Raw genomic sequence first — 21,727 nt, 5'->3', positions numbered from 1 at the left:
TGCTCTAAAATAATTACAGGCTCAGAACACTAGCACATCTTTCAAACTATAAAGAATTAAAAGTAAATTATTAAACCACATCATATTTATATTTTGTCAAACACCTGAGCTTTACAACTGTCTAACGGAAACTGATTAAAGGCCATGTCAAATTACCGTATATACTCGCGTATAAGTCGGGTCTTGAAACCCGAAAAATCGATCATAAAATCAGACCCCAACTTATACCCCATTCAAAAATACTACACTTTATTTTTTTATTACATCTTCTTGGTTCATCCAATCTCACACCAGTTTCTCAGACACATCAAAATCTGTTGCAGCAGCACAGTTACTGATTTCTTTTGGCACTTCAATGACTTTTAAGTTAAAACCAGCTCGATATTATCTTCTGATCGAACGCTTCATTGTAGATAAGGGACGCTCTTATGATAAAGATGTATGATGGTGTAAGATACAAAAAACTCAAAACAGTGCAAACATTGCTTTGAAATAGTTCAGGTATTACCGTGTGGTTACATAGGCACAATGCATAAAAAAAAGTCAGTGTGCTCCATGGTTACTCTCTCAGGTGGGCGTTAGCATATCATAATCTCTTGGACCAATAGCGTGACTTTTCAGCATTCGACTTATACAACTGATTCTAAAATACCGGAAATTATACAGTAAAATCAAGTCCTGACTTATCCACAGAAGAACTTAAACGTGAGTATATACGGTACACAGCCTTTCCAGTGATTTTCAGTTTACATTTACATTCAATTTTCACTGATATCAACTTAGTGAGTAAGTGGCAGTTGGTGGCAAATACAGTGAATTCCAACTCTGTAATGTGACGTACATAATGACTCACCCCAAAAAATCAAACAGGTGCATCTAATTGTTGGGGTGGGCTCTGTGTGCATGAGAGGTGACAACCCATGAATGGTTCTCATCTGGACGAACAATGATTAGAGTAAAATAATGAGGGATAAGCAATGTTGCCATTTTGATCATCGCAAACAGAAGAGAAGTTTGTCTGTCTGATGTCTCATGTTTTATGTACCACAACAAAATTGAAGAAAAATAAAAAGGGGGCAAAAATTGTGACTGTACTTGCCATATCTGTTAACCCTTCATATAGCACCAGGAAGTGTCTTACTGTCTGTTACAAAAAGAGGCAAGCATGACAATCCTGGAAGGTCGGCAGTAGTCACTAATTTTGACGTGCCCAGCGATTTTCAGTCATGTAAATTATTGTGGTCCAGAAACAAGATCAACATCTGTAGTCAGCAAGTCTGATTCACTCCACCACTAGAATTTACATAATGTGACATCAGCTTTGTTGGTGCACTGGGGTAGGGCTAAAGAGGGAGTTACACCATCTATGACTCTTCTTTCCATTCCCGTCCTTAGAGAGACTCCCGCCCAGAGATAATCAATGTCACTCCTGATGTCACTTGACCTCGCCTTTCCTACTTCAAACATCTTAATAAGAAGCCCACACTGGAGGAACATCGTCACATTGACCTGAGCAGCACTGAAGGCCAGATATCCAACAGGGGAGCACCAATTTTTCATACTGAGACTTTCAGCTAAAATTCGAATTCTCAAAATTAAATGATGATTTCCCCAAATTGTTTTCATTTATTTTGTCTCCTTATTACAATATATAAACAGACAAATTGGATTGAACATATCTGAAACAGATGGGCATGAAAATTAAATGAATGAATAAATGAGATCTTATAAAAACAATGGCGGCTTAATATAATGTCGTAAATAAGAAAAATTAACCGATTTACCTAAAATAGAAGTTATTTTCTGTGTTCTTGAGCACAGCAAAAAGTTTTGAAAGTCCAATTAATCAAGATGCAGTGATCTTCTACAGATGCATGATGAATTTGTCACTTTTAACAAATTTTCAGGGAAGCAGACGTTGTGCAAGACGAGGCTCGTGATAGCTTTCCATTCATTCTTCTCACTCTGTGCCGACTACTTCATTTGTTTTGCTTGTGCAGACAAACAGCTGCTTCAAATCCAGCTGGCATTGAACAAATAAATCTTCACGTTCATTTTAATTTATTTTTTGCGCAAAAGCAAGCCTGGTCTCTCAGTCGGCAATGGCATTATCAGGCATATGCACAAATTGGAAGAGTCGAGCACGTACAGTACCTTATAAAAGGGTAGATTAGAACCAAGTGGACAAAACAAAGCCAGTATGCACTGTAATTACAGGAGATGCAACAACGTAGCCTCTTCTTTTTTAATTTAATTCCGGTTAAAGTGCAAAGACATAAAAATAAAAGATGAAGAAAATTAGTTGTTTCATTAAACTCAGTACTGAACTGAACAGTATTTCACGATTTTAATTAAACTGTTTGCTTATTCCAGAAATCCCGATTACAAATAGACCTTTATGGTTTCATATGCTTAGATGATGGTGAGGCACAATACAAAAACATGTCAGTATTTTTTTTCCTGTATAATGTTATTTCTCTGAATATCTCAAGGGTTTACAATTCTTGTTTTAATTTATTAGATTTAGTTAATACAGGGTTACTGGGGTTCAAGCACTGCAAAATTATTATTGTTGTTAGATTACAACCTTACACTGTTCAAGTAATTCTTAAAAGTGTGTATAAGTAAAATTATATATACTGCTCAAAAAAATTAAAGAAACACTTTTTAATCCGAGTATAGCATCAAGTCATTGAAACTTCTGGGATATTGATCTGGTCAGTTAAGTACCAGAGGAGTTTATTAATCAGTTTCAGCTGCATTGGTGTTAATGAAAATTACAACAGGTGTACTAGAGGGGCAACAATGAGATGACCCCCAAAACAGGAATGAATGGTTTAACAGGTGGAGGCCATTGACATTTTTCCCTCCTCATCTGTTTTCTCACTAGTTTTGCATTTGGCTTCGGTCAGTGTCACTACTGGTAGCATGAGGTGATACCTGGACCCTACAGAGGTTGCACAGGTAGTCCAACTTCTCCAGGATGGCACTTCAATATGTACCATTGCCGGAAGGTTTGCTGTGTCTCCCAGCACAGTCTCAAGGACATGGAGGAGATTCCAGGAGACAAGCAGTTACTCTAGGAGAGCTAGACAGGGCCGTAGAAGGTCCTTAACCCATCAGCAGGACTGGTATCTGCTCCTTTGGACAAGGAGGATCAGGATGAGCACTGTCAGAGCCTACAAAATGACCTACAGCAGGCCACTGGTGTGAGTGTCTCTGACCAAACAATCAGAAATGGACTTCATGAGGATGGCTTGAGGGCCCGACGTCCTATAGTGGGCCCTGTGCACACTGCCCAGCACCATGGAGCTCAACTGGCATTTGCCATAGAATACTAGAATTGGAAGGTCCACCACTGGCACCCGGTGCTTTTCACAGATGACAGCAGGTTCACCCTGAGCACACATGACAGAAGTGAAAGGGTCTGGAGAAGCCGTGGAGAACATTATGCAGCCTGTAATGTCGTTCAGCATGACTGGTCTGGTGGTGGGTCAGTGATGGTCTGGGGAGGCATATCCATGGAGGGACGCACAGACCTCCACCTGCTAGACAACGGCACATTGATTGCCATTAGGTATCAGGATGAAATCCTTGGACCCATTGTCAGACCCTCTGCTGGTGCAGTGGGTCATGGGTTCCTCCTGGTACACGACAATGCCCAGCCTCATGTGGCGTTAGTATATAGGCAGTTCCTGGAGGATGAAGAAACTGATACCATTGACTGGCCCCCACTCTCGCCTGACTTAAATCCAATTGAACACCCCTGGGACACTATGTTTCGGTCCACCTGACACTGCCAGGTTGTAACCTCAGGCTGTCCAGGAGCTCAATGATGCCCTGGTCCAGATCTGGGAGAAGATCCCCCAGGACACCATCTGTTGTCTTATTAAGAGCAAACCAAATGTTGTCAGGCATGCATACAAGCACATGGGGGCCATACAAACTACTGAATACACTTTGGAGATGATGCACCATTTTTTCACTTTGATTTTCGCAGTGTCTTTGAATTCATCCCTGTGTAGGTTGATAATTTTCATTTCCATTAAATGATGTGGCATCCTTTTGTTCCTAACACCCTCATTACCCAGTCCATATCAGTATAGATATCCAGCAGGATTTTTTTTTCCCCCATTGAGATCTGATGTGTTTTCAAAGTGTTCCTTTAATTATTTTGAACTGTTTATATATGATTTATGTTTTCTGTATATCACACCCTCATACACCTTATCTACGATGAAGTGTTTGATTAGAAGAAAATATGAAGCTGGTCTTAAATTAAACGTTGTTGAAGTAGCGAAAGAAATTGGTAACTGTGCTGCTGCAACAAAATTCGATGTGTCTGAGAAACTGATGCAAGATTGGAGGAGGGAAGAAGATGCAAAAAAAAAAATTTAAGTGTCGCATTTTTGATCGGGCGTATAAGTTGGGGTCTGATTTTATGATCGATTTTTTGGGTTTCAAGACCTGACTTATACGTGAGTATATACGGTGGATATTTTCATCAGGATAATGTGCCATGTCACAATGCATGTATCCTTTCAAGCTGGTGCCAAAATATGACTTGAATAGGAGATTTGAAGTAAGAATATCATGTCATGTCATTTTCCTACTTTGGCCAATTTAGCGTCGCCAGTCCACCTAACCTGCATGTCTATGGACTGTGGGAGTAAAGTTGTGTCTACCAGGAGAAAACCGACGCATACACTGAGCACATGAAGAAATTCCATGTGGGGAGGACCTGGGACATGAACCTTGGTCTCCTTACTGCAAGGTAGCAGTGTTACCATTGCGCCACCATGCCACCCACTCAGCAAGAATGTTTGTGAAAAACCTGAATGAACTGCCAGAAAGTGTCAAGGCAGCATGCACCCGAAGGGCTAATGATTCTAGGAGAGTGTTGAATCCATGGAATGAAAAGTTCAGGAGATAAGAAGAGGTCTTACCCAGAACGACATAGTTGTGCCTAATAAAGAATATTTGTAGACTTAGATCAATCACTTTTTGATGCTTCTTATAAACATTTCTCTTTTCAATGCCAAACCATCCATGCTTCTCTTTAAATTGTTGTTATTCTCCAGTGCATCATTCATAATGTAAGCGAGAGTTAACAAACATAAAACTACACATAAATTAAACCACACAATGGAGCTCCAGAGAGCCTGTCTTTAAAGGAAACATACAGCGCCTAAGGCAGTCGCCTCAGGTTGGCATCAGTCTTTAAAGCTCAGCAGTAATTATCTAGATGACTTACATAAGTAAATAAGCAGCGGAGGCTGCTGTTTTCCTTATTTGATTATTATTAAGTTAGTACACATCAAAGGAAGTCTGCACCTTCACTCAAAGCATTTAAAAAAACACACTAAAAAGAACATGATCAGTACAAATCATGCTTGCTACAATATTAGCCTAATGTAATATAAGGATGAAAGCCCACCGTATGGTAATCTTGCTGAACTAAATTCCCACAATTTAGCACTCTCTCTTTGAAATATTGCCCAGAAAATTGCAGTCTTTGCTTTCAGTGTGGTCTCAAGTAAGCTCCACAAAAGAGAATTGTGCACGGCTGGAGCAGTCACTTAGACAATTCACCATAGAGTAGAGTCCTTATTGTCACTCATAGGATTTAAGCTGAAGACAGGTTTTCAAAGCTGTTTTGTAATTAAAAAGAAAAACTTGTCAACAAATATTGTTTTGTTTGGTATGTCCCAAAATGCAGAATTTTATGTGTGGCGTTTCTAACATTGGCTTTACATTTATAATGTGACAACAGTAAATCATTAAGCCATACAGCAATCCACCTTAATAAAAGCATACGTGTCTGTGCATCTGTCTGTGTGTCTGTCTGGATGCTATGTTTCTGTCATTCCAAAAGATGGCACATCACAAACTATTTTAGCAATCAAAATACATTGCACTGTCATTCCTACAGATGGTGCATCACAAACATTAACACTGCTTTTATGAATCCCATACCAAATGGCACATAACAGAGATATATGCATTACCTGTTGCACAGCAAACACTGATGCTGATGTCTACGTTGATTACTTACATTTCAACCCACATTAGTAATAAACACACAGAAATACAGAGTAAAAAAGAAGAAATTGCAGTGATCGACAAAAATAAATCATTGGATCTGTAAGCTCTCTTAATGCTGTAAAGATATGGCTGTTTGACTATATTGGAGAAGAACAAAATAGCACAGCTTGATAAAATGTAACCATTTGGGTTCCAGAAGTTGGACAAAACATGGATAGAGTTACAGTACTGATGTTGCAGGTCAGGTCCTGGAGGGCTATACTGGTTACAGGTTTTTGTTCCAACCTAGTTTAATGGGAAGTCGATTATGCTATTGAATCATTGATTGCTCAAGCAAAATATTTACAGTATGATTCATTTTATTTGCAGTGTTTGTTAATATTCCCCTCACTTAATTGCTTATTTTAGTCTGAAAACAGCTGCAGTCAGTGTTTTTCCTTAGCCCTAATGAGCAGCAAGATGCAAGTGACAAAGAAATCGACAATTCTCCATCTAATTTGTTTCCATTTACACATTAGTATATTCCTCGTGTCTGGTTTAATAAAATATTTGTAAAAAAAAAAAAAAGAAACAAGAAGAGAATTGCTAATCAACATCAGGCTACAAATCATTTGCTTGATATCCAAGGAAAGGAAAAAATCTTCAGTACAGTACTGTATATGAATGACCAGACACGTTAGAATGAAAACACTAAAAAGACATACCGTACTATTAAACATGATCTGCTACTTCCAAGAACTGGTTTCTAATTACACCATCAGGTTGGAACAAAAGCAGCAGTCAATTCTGTACAGCCCCCGAGGACTGGCTTCACCTGTCCCTGATGTAGGTCAACTGGTCACCCTTCTCCTCAAAACTAGTCTGGTTAATGCATATAACAGGTATATGACACTCCATGTAGTGGCAAGGTTGGCACCAGACTACACCGTGGTTGTCTTGTAGTTTGGGTCTGACTGAGATCAGACTTGCGAGAAGTCAGACATGGAGACACAGACACAAAAAGGTGGTATTTCCAAAACAAAAGTGGGTTTGATTTACAGGTGCACAAAAAGACAAAAATAATGCCCCAATCGAAAACAGTGAATTATATTTACAGTGAAGCTGTCAGTTCCAAAAACGAAAAATAAAGACAAAAATGTATATGTGCAAAATTGTAAGATTCCTAAAGAAAAAAAATAAGCAGGAAGAAACTACACACAATGAAAATCAAAAAATCCACAAAAAATATTTACAAGAAAAACAAAGTGCACCAAAAACCCAAAATATAAGATTCCTCCACCAAAACATTACTACAACTATAAGATATCAATATAAAAATATTTACAAAAATAAGCTCAAGCCACTGTTTGATACACTTCGCTATTCACACAACGCCTTGTAGCAGGAAGTGCCTCTTATAGATGGGGAACACATTTTTAGCCAATCCTGCGACACGTTGCTTCCTTTCATCAGTCGCGACTGACGCAGGTGCCTTCTGCACAGGTGCATCTCCCAATCCTTGTAATTACTGCATTTATTAAATAGGGCTGGCCATAGACATAGAATTACTAGACGCCGCATGACCAGCAGCATCGTACTGTACGTCAACGTCACCACCATATTGCAAGTGGCACTGCTGTGGAGTGAAGTAATGGATAAAGATGCCTCATGCATGTGCTGCTTGGGATTGTACAAACCGCTGTACTCTCCAAGCCAGATCCCAGGGGATTACATTTCATAGGCAAAGCTGAACAATTGTTTTGGTTATATTTGCAAATTAGAAAATCCCATTTTATAATCTTAACTTTAGGTACGCCAGGCTAAGCTAGCAAAGCTATGCATTTATGTGCTCAAGTGAGCCTCCAAACAATGTTTTGGCTAAACGTATTTAGTCACTAACTATGTAGATTGTTGTTAGCTGTTAACATTTCTCAAACTTTGAAGGTTTCCCAAAGAAATCTACTTCAGGAAGCAGGGGGAGGTAGCCCTTAGACGGGATTTTGAGAAAGCTGTCCTGTGATGTGTGCCGTGCTAGTTTGGTAACAGATGCTGTACTGGCATCATATGATCAAAGCTATCACTTGCTCACACTTAAAAACAAAGAAGGTTTGATGATTTCTTCAGAGGGTACAGTCAAGGTGGTCAAAGTAGCTGTGCATGTTATCCGACAGTCGACATTAGGGCAAGCTGTCAGTATATCTTTGATCAATCAGTTTCTTCGGGCTGAGATTGGCTCAGATGATGTGTTTTTTCTCAAGGAGCACATTGAAATCGACAGCCATCATTTTATGCTCATGTCTTTAGTTGTGTCTGTCTTCCACAAACTAAGGCTGTACCATATTGCCAGACTGAATACTCTCAAATTACAGGATCTGAGTGAGCGAGAGGGAGTGAAAGTCTGCAGGAGATCAGTGAGGTAGAGGGGAGCAAGACTGTGGAGAGCTTTAAATGTTAAGAGCCGTATTTAGTATTGCATTCAGTAGTGAACAGGGAGCCAGTGAAGTTGAGAGAGAATAGACGTAATATGTTCAGTGGATTTAGAACAGCAGCTTATTATCCTGGCAGCAGAATTTTGAAGAAGTTGTAAGCAATGGATATACGTTTTTGTGGGATGCCAGATAGAATAGCATTACAATAATCTATACGTGAGATGACTAGGGCATTAACTGATACTTCAGTGCTGTGTTGTGTAAGAACAGGATGAAATCTAGAAATGTTTCGGAGGTGGAAGAAGGCAGTCCGAGAAATGTTACTTATATGGGAGGAATTATTTAATAATAATAATAATAATAATAATCCATCCATCCATCTATTATCCAACCTGCTATATCCTAATTACAGTGTCACGGGGGTCTGCTGGAGCCAATCCCAGCCAATACAGGGTACAAGGCAGGAAACAAGCCCTGGGCAGGGTGCCAGCCCACCACAGGGCACACACACACCAAGCACACACTAGGGACAATTTAGAATCGCCAATCCACCTAACCTGCATGTCTTTGGATTGTGGGAGGAAACCGGAGTGCCCGGAGGAAACCCAAGCAGACACGGGGAGAACATGCAAACTCCATGCAGGGAGGACCCGGGGAGCGAACCCGGGTCTCCTAACTGCGATACAGCAGCGCTACCCACTGCGCCAACACGATTCGCCAAAATGTGTTGTATGTAAACGATACTGTTTTAAACGTTATTGTTTTTTCATCAGAAAACCCGGTTTCCACGTCTAACTGTATAAGTTTAAATGGCACTTTTGCCACTTGCAATATGGCGGATGCGCTGACGTATCGTGTCGACTGGGCAACACAGTGTCTGCAGCGTCTACCTATATATGTCTATGGGGCTGGCAACCTCGTGTTTGAGCATACCTCGGGAGAGCCGATAAGCAATTGATTTTTTCTTGGGGATCCCCTTCTCACACTATGGCATACACAAATTTAACTAAAATCTTTGCACCTTTTCCTTTGGATAAAAGGAGATTTCATTTGTTTTATTCGTATAATGCAGACACGACTTAGCATTGTTTTCTGAATTGATTGTGTTAATTACAGGCTTAGGCAAAACACAGCCTATCCAAGCATCAGGCGTAAGGCAGTAGTCAGCTGTGGATAAGACACCCGTCTGTAACACATGTCTCTTATAGTGGACCTGATTAGAACCGCCATTTAACTTCAACCTGCTTGTTTTGGAAGTGGAATTAGATTCTTAGAGAACACTCGAATATGAAGGTGAGGACAATCTGAACACCCACAAACAGGCAGTGTCACAGCCTAGCACTCAACCCAGGCCTGCATTGCTGATCACTGTGCCTTAATACTGTAAAGCCATTGATGGATCTATTTTATTGTGTTTATTGCATTTAATGGACACTACAGTCACCTGGTGCACCATCTAGGTTTAGTTCTCACCTTGGACCAAGTGCCACTGTAATACATTTTTTTTTCCGCAACCCTCATATCGATTAGGTAGGTGGTTGATAATAAATGGCTGGATGGACTCTGTCTTGTCATATCATGACAACAATGTCCACAGCCTGACCAGACAGCCCCAGAGGGTGATTGTTTAAAAAACAAACAGTGAACCAATGGTGAATTGGTACCTTAGTGTAGGCATGGGTTTTGCTTCAGACACTTCAGTTTTGTTTCCAAGATCTAAAGTAGCGTAAATAAGTTTTAACAACTACAATGCTGGGACAAGTCCTGACACCCTGAGACCAAGCACTGAAATATGTGGGTCTGGAAAATGAATCAACAAATGTTGACAGGATAAAGTCTACCTTTCTCAGTCCTGAACTGGATGCAGGTTCAATAATGGAAGCATGGACAGCCTCAAAACTAACAGATGTTCCATGTCGCTCCAAATAATGTGTTGTTTTCCATGCATTTCATTTAATTTGTTCTTTTCAAAAGTGTTAGTACACAATGGATTTGAGAACACATTTAATGTGTTTTTTTCATTTCTTTGGCTAAATAAGCACACATCTGTGTCAAATCTACCATTAGTCACATTCTGCTTCTGACGTATTTCCTTTTCATAGGTGACATCCTGCAGTTGAGATGAACATCTTAAACAGATATGCCACATTTGGATTAAACCTCCACAAAGAAACTGCAAGTTCATATCTCAACAGCGTATTATCCCAAACAAAAGTGCCATGTGAATAAGTCGGTAATAGTCCAATAATTCCTCTAGTCATGCAGTCACAATCACTGACGTCAAATGATCCAAAGGCAAAGTTCCATTAAGTCAGACTGGATGAGCCTATTAAAGTAAAAGCAGATACGTTTTTGGTGCCATGCAGGTCACATCCACCTAGAGCTTTTTCTTTTCATTGGCACTTTGGTAAAGAGCAAACTTGTCAGGGTCAGGTCGACTCCATTACAGGTAAATCTAATTGAGCTGGGGCACAACTTTAAAAGTTCATTTAACTCTAGTAGAGCTGCATTATCTGCCATCTACCTGCAAGTGATATATCAAACAATGAGAGATTTTGTCTTCCCCTGAGAGCTTAATTAATTTTCAGTTTTAAATTTGAAACTGTTTTAAATGAAATATTTAATAGGACCTTTTAATAAGAATGACAGCATTGGTCAATGTCTATGTTCTTGCATGGATTTTCTTATGGCATCCCTAAGACACATGCATACTGTATATTTGTTCAACTGTTATATAATGCTGTATAATACCACTGTAGCATTACCCCAGTGTAGTAGGGGTGTGCATAACTTAGATTCTGTTAATTATATTGTTTATAGCACCCTTCACTGATCACAGGCTGTGCTGTAACAAGTTTACAGTAATAAGCTCTGAGATACAATGGTGCCACATCCAAAGTTGGTTCCTGACTTGCACCCAACCTTTCCAGGTGTTATGTGTCAAATTTTTTGCAAACCTTATGAGGACCAGCTTGGAGGGAATGTGCCAGTATATTTTAGAGGTTGCATGGCAACTCATTTACTTGTCCAACCAGGTAGTTGATGACCAGGATGAAAAACATTGAGCCCCACTGGGTTGCACCTACTGAGCTCCAGAGCATAATACAGGCCACCTCCAAGAAGAAGGTATCAGTTGTTGACTCAGTGAGCTAAAGTAGTAACTGGTGATATCTGGGAGCTTTAATTACTGCAAAGTGATAACAGCTTGGCATTACAACAATAAAAAGAGTGGTTGAGCTGAACCGCTAACCCGTTTACATTGTTCTGTCTCTATTCTTTTGCACCAGTCCAAGAACGAGCTGCAATTTCACTTTTGACACAAAGCCGGCATTGTTTAGGTCAATGTGCCCTTTTTGGGTTTGATTAATGATGCTGCTGGGAAACTTCTGTGTCCTCAAAAGCTTGAATGGAAAATTTAGTTTCAAGAAGTGGATAATATAATTTTGCTGCTTCCAGGAATCCTACGTTGATGTTCTTTAGAAGTGGAGTCAAGTACGAGGCTCCACAAAAACCAACCCATCTATACATACCAAGGGAGAATATCCAGACTTCACTCATGAAGGATCATTTACCAAATTCAAAAATGATTCTGTGAAGTGATCTGAGGCATAACTCCACTGCCTTTACAAGAAGATACATCAATCCATTGTCTAATCCCAGAAAAACATTGGGTAGGACACTAATCCATTTGCCCACATGAACTGACGGCAAGTCAATTTTGTGCCGTCCATTAATTTAACAAGAATGTGAAAGGGTTGGCCAGTTGGGTGGCATGGTTGTGCAGTGGTACTGCTGCCTCACAGTAAGGAGACCAGAGTTTGCACCCCGTGTCGTCCCTGCAAGGAGTTTGCATGTTCTCCATGTCTGAGTGGGTTTCCTCCAAAGATATTCAGGTTAGGTAAATTGGCCCTAGTGTGTGTGTGTGTGTGTGTGTGAGTTCACCCAGTGATGGACTGACACCATGTCCAGGGTTTGATCCTGCCTTGTGCGCTGTACTTGCTGGGACAGGCTACAGCACCCCATCGTGACCCTGGTCTGGATTAAGCACATTACAAAATGATATGACACAGTGAAAGTCCACCCAGACAATGACCAAGCCAGGAATCAAACAGTGGTCTCTGAAGCTATGAGACAGTGAGTTAGCTACTGTGGTGCCCAATTATCATTACTTAAATCTGATCCGCTTATTCCAGATATAGAGCAGCAGGATGATGGAGCCTGGCCCAGCACCAACAATTTCAAGATGGAGCATCAGCCTTAGATAGAGCAGTTGTGATTCCTTTCTGGATAATGCAAAATAAAATGACTACCATAACGCACTCAAAATATCTGCTGACAAAATGAGACTTCTATAATATATTTATAATATGAAAAAAGGAGTTATAAAGGGTAGGAGAGAAACAAGAATGCAGAAAGTGCTACAGTTGAAGAGGAGTCACACAAACTATAGCCACATAAAGAAGAAAAAGTATTAGAGAAAATGCAATTCAACAAAGTCCAGGCAATACGAAACAAAAGATGAGGCTAAATAATGACAATTCATACTTTTGTTATGGAAGACAAGTAACTGTGGGTCTTTCTTTTGCATTTTATCTGTTCATTTGCTTGGCTTCCTTATGGTCTTAGCTTTTTTAATTTGCTCTGACACACTAGACTTCATAAGAATTATTTTTATAGAGGAATTGAATAACTGTCTACTATACTGAATGCTTGTATGTAGCTGAATAGAATGGATACCAGCTCAAATGCAAACACAATATCAGAAGAGCCAACTACCAAATACAGTTAAAAATGACAAAACAGCCAAATACCATTACAAGTGACAAATCCATGCTATAGACAGAATCAAACAGCCTAATGAAAACATTTGAGCAAAAGAGCACCTTTTCTTGATTTTCTAATGCTTTTTGTCTCCTACCTTTGAAGAAGCAATCCTTGCTATGCACAATGTAGATCTTCTTGTTCTGCAGACAGGATGCTCGATGAAGTTCACAGTGATTTTCATAAAACTTTCCATCCGATCCACAGACAGGCACAAAGCTAGGGTGACACCTTTCCAAGCACAGACATTCTGCTGCACCCGTCTCTTTGTTAATGGCACATCGACGACCTCTCCCGCAGTATTTCCTAAGACAGGCTGCAATGAGGCTGCCTTCCTTCTGATCATCTATTGAGAAAGAATAAAGAAAAAAGCCTTTATGGAAAGATGACTATATTGTCCATGTTATAAAAGAGTATAACATTTGGTAATAAACATTTATCTTAGGTTTGATATGTCAAAATAAAAAGCCCAGAGATGGCTATGCTGAAATTAAACCCAATACTTTGCTTTCCTTGCATGAGTGATACTCTCGGACTGTAGTGTCAAGGGGTATATTTTATTTTACCCATTAGGCAAGCAAAGTAAGCAAGTCTCGTGTTCAAGTGTAAATACTTCGAGCTGCAGGTTGGACAGTTCAAGTGGCGGCAAGAAAGCCATTGCTAAAATGGTTCAATTTTCAGAATACACTCACTTTGGGACAGCCAGATCTGTTCCTGTCAGAGTTTCCAAGTTCTTTTTGATGGTGTAGGAAACTGTAGTCACTGACGCCTTGGCTTACTTCACAATTTCTTTAAATTTAAGACCTGCACTTCTCCTGGTTATAATGGTCTGTCTTCCTTTGTTAATGACCTTTTTCTCACCATTATTATAGCAATAATCAGTACAATATTGTCCAAATAATGCTTCAGAGGTTGTAGCAATGCTCTTTGTTCCGACACAGTATTTGTAAGTAATCAACGAACATTGGGACACTTGTAGGAATTGTTTGCATCAATTTTCAAGGCTTAAATTAACTTCAATTGCTGCAGAAAAGACGTAAGTTGTTAGCTCATTAACTGTTCCCCGAAAAGAGCCTTTTGCACAACTGTGAAAATTACATTATTTTCAGTTTTTGGTAATCGTTTTTTTATTTTTTTTTTATTTTATTGTAATCATTCCATACAAACAGATCATTTTTTACTAAATAAAAAGGATTTTGGTAATCTAAACTTTTTTTTTAAACCTTTGGCAGTTTACCATTTCATTTTATTCACTAGACCTGGACGGCACAAATAAAAAAACTGAAAAAATGAAGGTGTTCCAAAACTTTTGACTAGTAGAGTATTTCATCGTGAACTCGATTGTTTTTTGTGTGTTTGCTGTTTATGGGCAGCAATACTTCAAAGCTTTGAGTCAGTATTTTTACTTTGTTGCTATGTTGCAGACATGCTGCAGAAAATATTCATGCCAGCTTTGTATCAATATGACAGAGAAACTTCATAAAGAATATTGTTTTTGATGACTCTGATAAGGAAAAATCTAGTCTTGACTCTATTTTTGTTATTGACTTTCAATTTATTATAATCCTTTTAATATGACTAATAATTTCTTGCCTTACCATGTTTTAACCTTGACTAAGTTTGACTTCCCTTTGTAGCTATAGGGGGATGTGATTTTATTCTTGTGCCTTCAAATGTTAAAAGCATTATTTTCTTATATAATATGCTACCATGGCTCTCCGTTTGTCTCTTCAGGATTTTAATTCACCTGTAGCTCACAAACTGTTTGACCTATTGATCTGAAATTTGGTACACATATACTACGTGACCTCTACTGTCCGCTTTTAGGGTGATGATTTTTATTTCTCTTTTTATTTTATTTTATTGTAGAATCAACTCTCGGCAGCAGCCAGCAGGGCGGCCATGCGGCGCATGTGTACGGGTGCCGTTCTCATTCCCTACCACCTTTGCTGTCACTTCCCCTACCTCTTCATATCTTAAGTCATTCTTGAGGCAGCTTGAACACTTAAGTGCCAGCTTAAGTGAAAAATTAAGAAAAATGTACTAAGTAATTGCAATGCATACACTAACTTAATCAGTTTTAATGTGAAAAGATGCAGACGGAAGAAGAGAAGAAGTGGGCCGCTAGGGTGGAGGAAAGAAGCGCTGTTTAAGAAGCAGCAAGCGCATCAACCTCTGAGCAAATGAATGGTAAACATACAGAGAAAGAGGATGAAAATTATGAATGCTCAAGTCCAGTGTATTCACTGAATGTTATTGTGCAGTCCACCGTTACTAGTATATAGATATTTGTTAAACTGTAAGCTTTGGTTTTACTTGAACCTTTAACCTCTGTAAAAGCAGCATGGTTTAAACAGAGAAGGAGGAAATTTTTAGCAGTCAGAAGACGGAGATTTTAAACTAGCAAAAACAAAACCTTTCTGCTGCAAAAGGGCATACATATATCATGAGAATTTGCTGATATGGTTTGGTCAATATGACATTGGTCCGATAGGGGTTAGGGGTACTGACAAGCGTTAAAATGTTTGCAGCTTCAAGTGAAAGGATGAGAACTACGAAAAAAGAGAAGCAGCCACCAAGAAGACCAATGCAGTGAGATGCAGCAATGTAGCCTTAAGGAATGAACACCTCACTAAATGAGTGTATCAGCCAGCATCGTCTGTGACATCTCTGGATATTCCAGGTTGTATGGTGTCACATCAGTTTGCTTTTGGCACATTTCAGCATATTAATGTTAAAGACTGATGGCTGAAAAAAGTATAAACCTACCCCTTGCTTTCCTTTTTGCTCTGTCTTGGCATCTGGGGTATAAAGGAAAAGAGGATACGTCTTCTAACAGGGAAAGTGAAGCACAGTAGTAGTCAATTCTGGGTGAAGTCAGACCATAATCTGATAATGGATATGGACTGTGTCTCCTTTGAGGGCAGATGAATGCACGGTAGAATTGTCAAAAGTATTGAAATTTTAAAATGGCTTACAGTTGGGCCTCATAGGCTCCCAGTCGACATGATTAGTGTTGCAGGGCCCTTTCCACCCACTCACAGGTGTTATTAAGATGGCAGCTTCACCAGCGCACTTAATTGAGGGCAGCTGGAGTGGAGTCTGGAAATACTTGGGACTGAAACCCACAAGATACATACACGCATGTATGCAAGATTTGCTGTTGCGCAATACCAAATAAAGGGGCTGACACAACTGATTTAGCCAAACACTTCAAGGACTGACACGTGAATCAACACAAAAAATTTCAGGAGGTATCTTATTTCCAAATTACAGAAATATTAATAAGTATAAATCTGCAAACTGTTGCATTTGATGTAGGGATGCGACGTATATTTTTTTGTACAAGCGTAAACATTCAATGCAGTCAGTTAAATGTTTAATACATCAAAAGTTGGGTCTGCAGTTATCTTCACCTCTGGGACAATTTTATTCTGATTTAAAAATTAGATTTCATTTCATTTTACTATACTAGAGGGTTCTGCCCCCTGCTCGCTTCACTCGCCCAACCCCGTGTTTGGTTTACTGGATATACAATTTAAAGAGATTGTTATTTTCATGGGAATTGTTACATATGCATTATTTTCACTTTTACTTTAAAAACCTTTGTAAAAACAATACTTGTCCTTTATTTCCGGCCCCGTGTGTGGTTACATCTCTTTCTCGCAGGAAGTATAACGCTGCTCGCATTGTGGTGGGTGGGGGGTCAACTGAACACACACTAAGGAGATGCCGTCGGATCATCTGCTGTCTTTCTGCTGCTGGCGAGCTGCATGTTCTGCTTATCGCATGTCGTTGTTTTAAGAGCTGGGAGCACATGATGCATGTCTGCCAAAAGCAATCCAACAACTGCTAGGTTAGATGTCAGTGATCTTGTTTTAAATGATGGCTCACTGCCTTGTCTCACGTGATGTTGTAAAAACAATACTGTCCTTTATTTCCGGCCCCGGGCATGGTTAAATCTCTTTCTCGTAGGATGTATAACGCTGCTCGCGTTGTGAAGGGGCAGCACAATCATTTTAAAGCCTGTACAGCCGCTGTCCTTTTTGCTACTTCATGTTTCTGCTACTCGCATTGTGATCGCTTCTCCGTGATCATAAATATACACCTGACCGATTTGTGTTTTCTTTGAAATTAAACTTGTCGTTGCTTTAACTGTTGCGGGACCACAGATTCTCACAGTGTATGGTCCATTATTGTGTAAATCTACGTTTTGTGCATTAAATGATGCGAAGTCGAAAAGACATTGTTTTCTTCTCTTTGCCTTTTATTTCTGACCTCGCTTTGTCTTGCTATTTTTTCAATTACACCTGGTGTACACCTGATGATTAATTTCCTTTTGTTTGCGCTAATGCGATCTTTACTATCTTTTTTTTGATACTGTAGCGACTGACGTAATAAAGTGTCACAAAAGTTTTACTTGAACAATCGCGACTTCATAACTCCAAACACAACTTTATAGCATCCTCTCCAACCCCTCATCCGCCAGGTCTCGCCTGCCCCCCCTTACCGTATCAATCAGTACCCTACTACCAGTCTTCTGTGCTGTACTCCGCCCTCCCTCAATCGGACCTAACACTCACTTAAAACAAAAAAGGCTTCAACCTGGCAGGGACACTACAATACTTTCGAATTTTACTGTTTTCATATTCTTTACCTTTCTCTGCATGTGTATCACGCCATCATTTGTTTAAGCCTTTCAAATTCCACTGCTTTCATAATCTCTTATCTGCCTTTTTTTCCTCTCCAACGCTTTAGGGTCTCCTTTCTCCGTGCTGCTCTTTCTTCTTTGCTTAGTCATTGACGTTTCATCTAGAATGTATTGTCCTTATACGCTTTATATGTGCTAAGAGCAAAGGATCTGTGTGTGCTACGTGCCTTAACAAGACTGAGCGTTTTGCTGGCTGTGCTCTTATTTGATAATGTTTGCATCTCGCGGGTCTTTTAAGTGTCTTCCCAGAAGATCACGTCTCGTCGCCCTGCTTTTCCTTTCCAGGATTTTTTTCTATAATAGAGCGATAATGTAAGGCGTTATAACTTTTCAGTGCTCAATTGCAAAAAACCGTGCCGCCACTCCTTTGTGTGCTCATATATTTCCAGCTGTGTTTCAGAACACAAATTTAATATGTCAGGAATTATTTGCACATCACAAGAAGAAGATTTTGTCTTGTAATTATATTTCTGGTAAATAAACTTTTTCAAAATTCTTTAAAGGACTGCAGCTATCCAGACATACATATGTTTATATAGAAGATAGAAACCTTCCTTTTATTTACACAGATACCCATCACTCCAGTTTAGATGGCTACTTATTACCTGTATTAAGAAATTCTTTTTCCTTCACAGAGTACATGCTGGAAACATTAAGAGTGAGTCTGTAACCCACCATAAATAGCAAGATGGCTTTTAGCAGAAATGCCATTATTATAAGAAGCACGCTTCCTCGATGTTTGGTATTACTGTGCAGAACATTGTTCCATAAAAGAGCACTGTTATATTCTGACAGTCATTTCTTCTGTCACTTCTTCCTCAACCAAATCTCTGACAACAGGAAATGCAAAACTATAATCAGGAGATTAGGCATTTTACCAATTAACCAATTGGAACTGTCAAATAGAGCCTGGCCACCTTAATCTGTATTGACAGGTATTGTATTATAAGAAACTCCAAGGTCAGAAAGGCAGGGAGCGTCGTAACGGGTACAGCTCCTCAGAGAACAATAACAATGCCATTCATCCAGTTTACTAATCGTTCTGTATGTCTCTGTGAAATTCACATAGGAATGCAAATATTTTGTGTCCCTAGTGAAAAGCAGGAGCATAGGTGAACAGAAAATATTGTATTCACTCCGGGAGAGCAGGGATGAAGAAAGAGCTTTGCCAAGTCCTATAATTTTTCAGAAATGCATTTTTTGTCATCACCATTCAGCCTGAGAAGCACTCGGAGTTAACACTTTTTTTTTCACTTAATTGAATAAAGAAACACACAGTAAATGTATAGTGAGTCTGTTCCTTGGTAGTCCTGGGTCTGAATCCTGGTGTCCTCTGTTGACACACTGCATATGCTTTCATACACTGGCAGCAGTCTGAATGTCATGCTGTGTTAGAGAGCAAGTGCTTATGATGTGTAAGTCACTCTGGATAAAACTCCTAGGCTGTACGAACCTTGAGACCTTCTGTTAGAGTGCTGCCCTGCTGTGTGTTTTCTGCTGTATGGCATTGCCCCCTGTGTACTACAGTATAGCAACTCAATTAAAGGTAATTAAGGGATTAATCTGTTAACAGGAAAATTAATTCTTATAATTACAAGATAATTAATGCAAATCATAAAGAAAGTCTACATGCTATGGTACTGTTCCCCAAACTCAGCCTTGGAATTCATTTTAAACATTTTCCTTTATCACTGAAACAAAAGAAACCAATGGAAATTACAGCAAACATAAAGAGAAGCTGTTAATTCACATGTAGTCACATCTGGATACGCATGATTAAGTGGCTAACATAATAATTAAAAAAATAAAACAAAGCAGGTGGCAAAATCTTAAATTAGCTTAGAATCGCAGTTGGTTGCGGTGAACTAAACATAAAAATGATTGCTGTATTTTACAGGAAAGCAAAACCAAACAGGTGTATTAAATAGAGTAACACCAAAACTGCAAGATTTTAAACACGGCCCCACGCTCAAGAGAATATGACAATACCATTCTCAAAGCTGCTTAATCCAAGTTGCATTTGTCCCAAGATTGTCTTCTTTCAGACCCTTTATCTTCAATATAATTAGCAACAGAAATCTTAGCATGACACCTCTGCGCTACCTTTACCCCACCAGATCTCTTCTATTGACATTCGCCACTCATATCATTCTTTTTTCTCAGTAGTGTAAACTACAGAATGATAAATGGAATCTGATCCATGAATTAGAATCTCCGATATGATTGAGATTATCAGGATGTATCCCTGGGTGAGGAAACTCAGATTGGATGGTGTAATTGGTATTACTTCTCAATTGACTCATTGTGTGATAATCAATAAATCATTTTAAATAATTAATAAAAAAGTAAGTGATAATGAGTGTCACTAGAGGAAAAATTAGGCAGTATGTTTAATTTCACTTTGAGTGGCTCACCTAGGGAAATGTGGTACAAAAAATGTAACTGCATTTTAGGAAATAAGTATGGCCAAAACGTTTCTAATGATCATACCCACAATAGCACATGATGACAAGTGTGCACAATGCAATGTAGTTTCATATACTGTACACTTTGAATGTCACCTGTCCAGAATACAGTATACTGTATAGAACAGATATAGTGCCCTCCCTAATGTTTGGGATTCATTTTTCCTTGATTTACCCCTTTGCTGCACAGTTTAAAATTAAACAATTCAGATGTGATTAAAGTACACACTGCAGACTTTCATTTAAGGTTTTTTTGCATACATTTCGCTCACGCCACATAGAAATGGCAATGCTTTTTCTACCTTGTCCCCCCCACCCCCCATTTGAAGTCACCGTAGTGTTTGGGACAATTGGCATCACAGGAGTTTGTGATTCCTCAGTCATTACTTCATTAGTGCAGGCATAAGATACCTTGGCTTGCTTTGGATCTTATAGTGGCCATTGTTCAGCATGAGGACAAGAGCTGTGCCAATGAAAGTCAAAGAAGCCATAATAACTGACAAACAAGAATAAAATCATTAGAGGTTTTGGTAAAACCTTATAATTGCCAACATCAACTGTCTGGAATATCATTAAGAAGATAAACGCACCGGTGAGCTCAGTAATCACTTTGAGCTACTGTTTGTATGAAAATGTGCTATATAAATAAATGTTGTTGTTGTTGTTTAATCACAAAGGACCTGGTAGGCCAAGGAAGACCTCCACTGCTGATGACAGAAGAACCCTCACCATGGTAAAGAAAAAGCCCCAAATGACTGTCCGACAGATCAGAAACAGTCTTAAGGAGGCAGATGTGGGAAACTGCTATCTGCTGACGACTTCATAAGCAGAAATACAGAAGCCACACTTCAATGTGCAAACCACTAGATAACTACAAGAACAGGATAGCCAGATTACAGTTTACGAAGAAGAACCTTCTGGAATTCTGGAAAAAGGTCTTGTGGACAGACGATCAAAGTGATGGCAAGAGCAAAGTGTAGAGATGAAAAGGAACTGCCCAAGATCCAAAGAAGATCACCTGATCTGTTAAACATGGTGGTGAGGCTGTTATGGCTTAGGGACGTATGGCTGCCACAGGTCCTGGCACACTTCTCTTCATTGATGATGGAACTGCTGATGGCAGTGTCACAATGAATTCTGAGGCGTATAGAAACATCCGATCTGCTCAAATTCCAGTAAATGCCTCCAGACACATTGGATGGCACTTCTTACTACAAGATGTTCCCAACCATACTGCTAAGAGAATACAGGGGTTTTCAAAAATAAAAAAATGGAAA

The 21,727-nt window shown here is 39.3% G+C and overlaps 1 protein-coding gene across 2 annotated transcripts in view; it reads right to left on the bottom strand.

Moving 5' to 3' along the window:
- fstl4 (follistatin-like 4) overlaps positions 1–21,727 on the bottom strand; it is an 822,703-nt gene that overhangs the window by 435,309 nt on the left and 365,667 nt on the right. For both annotated transcript variants that reach the window (XM_039774631.1, XM_039774632.1), the window contains exon 4: positions 13,372–13,620. In XM_039774631.1, the coding sequence (XP_039630565.1) occupies positions 13,372–13,620 (249 nt within the window). The remainder of the gene's footprint in view (positions 1–13,371; positions 13,621–21,727) is intronic.

Source organism: Polypterus senegalus, chromosome 13 (genome assembly GCF_016835505.1).
Source record: "Polypterus senegalus isolate Bchr_013 chromosome 13, ASM1683550v1, whole genome shotgun sequence".
Lineage (NCBI taxonomy): Eukaryota > Metazoa > Chordata > Cladistia > Polypteriformes > Polypteridae > Polypterus > Polypterus senegalus.
Note: the sequence above shows the minus strand (reverse complement) of the source record. Positions and strands in the feature narration are given on the sequence as shown.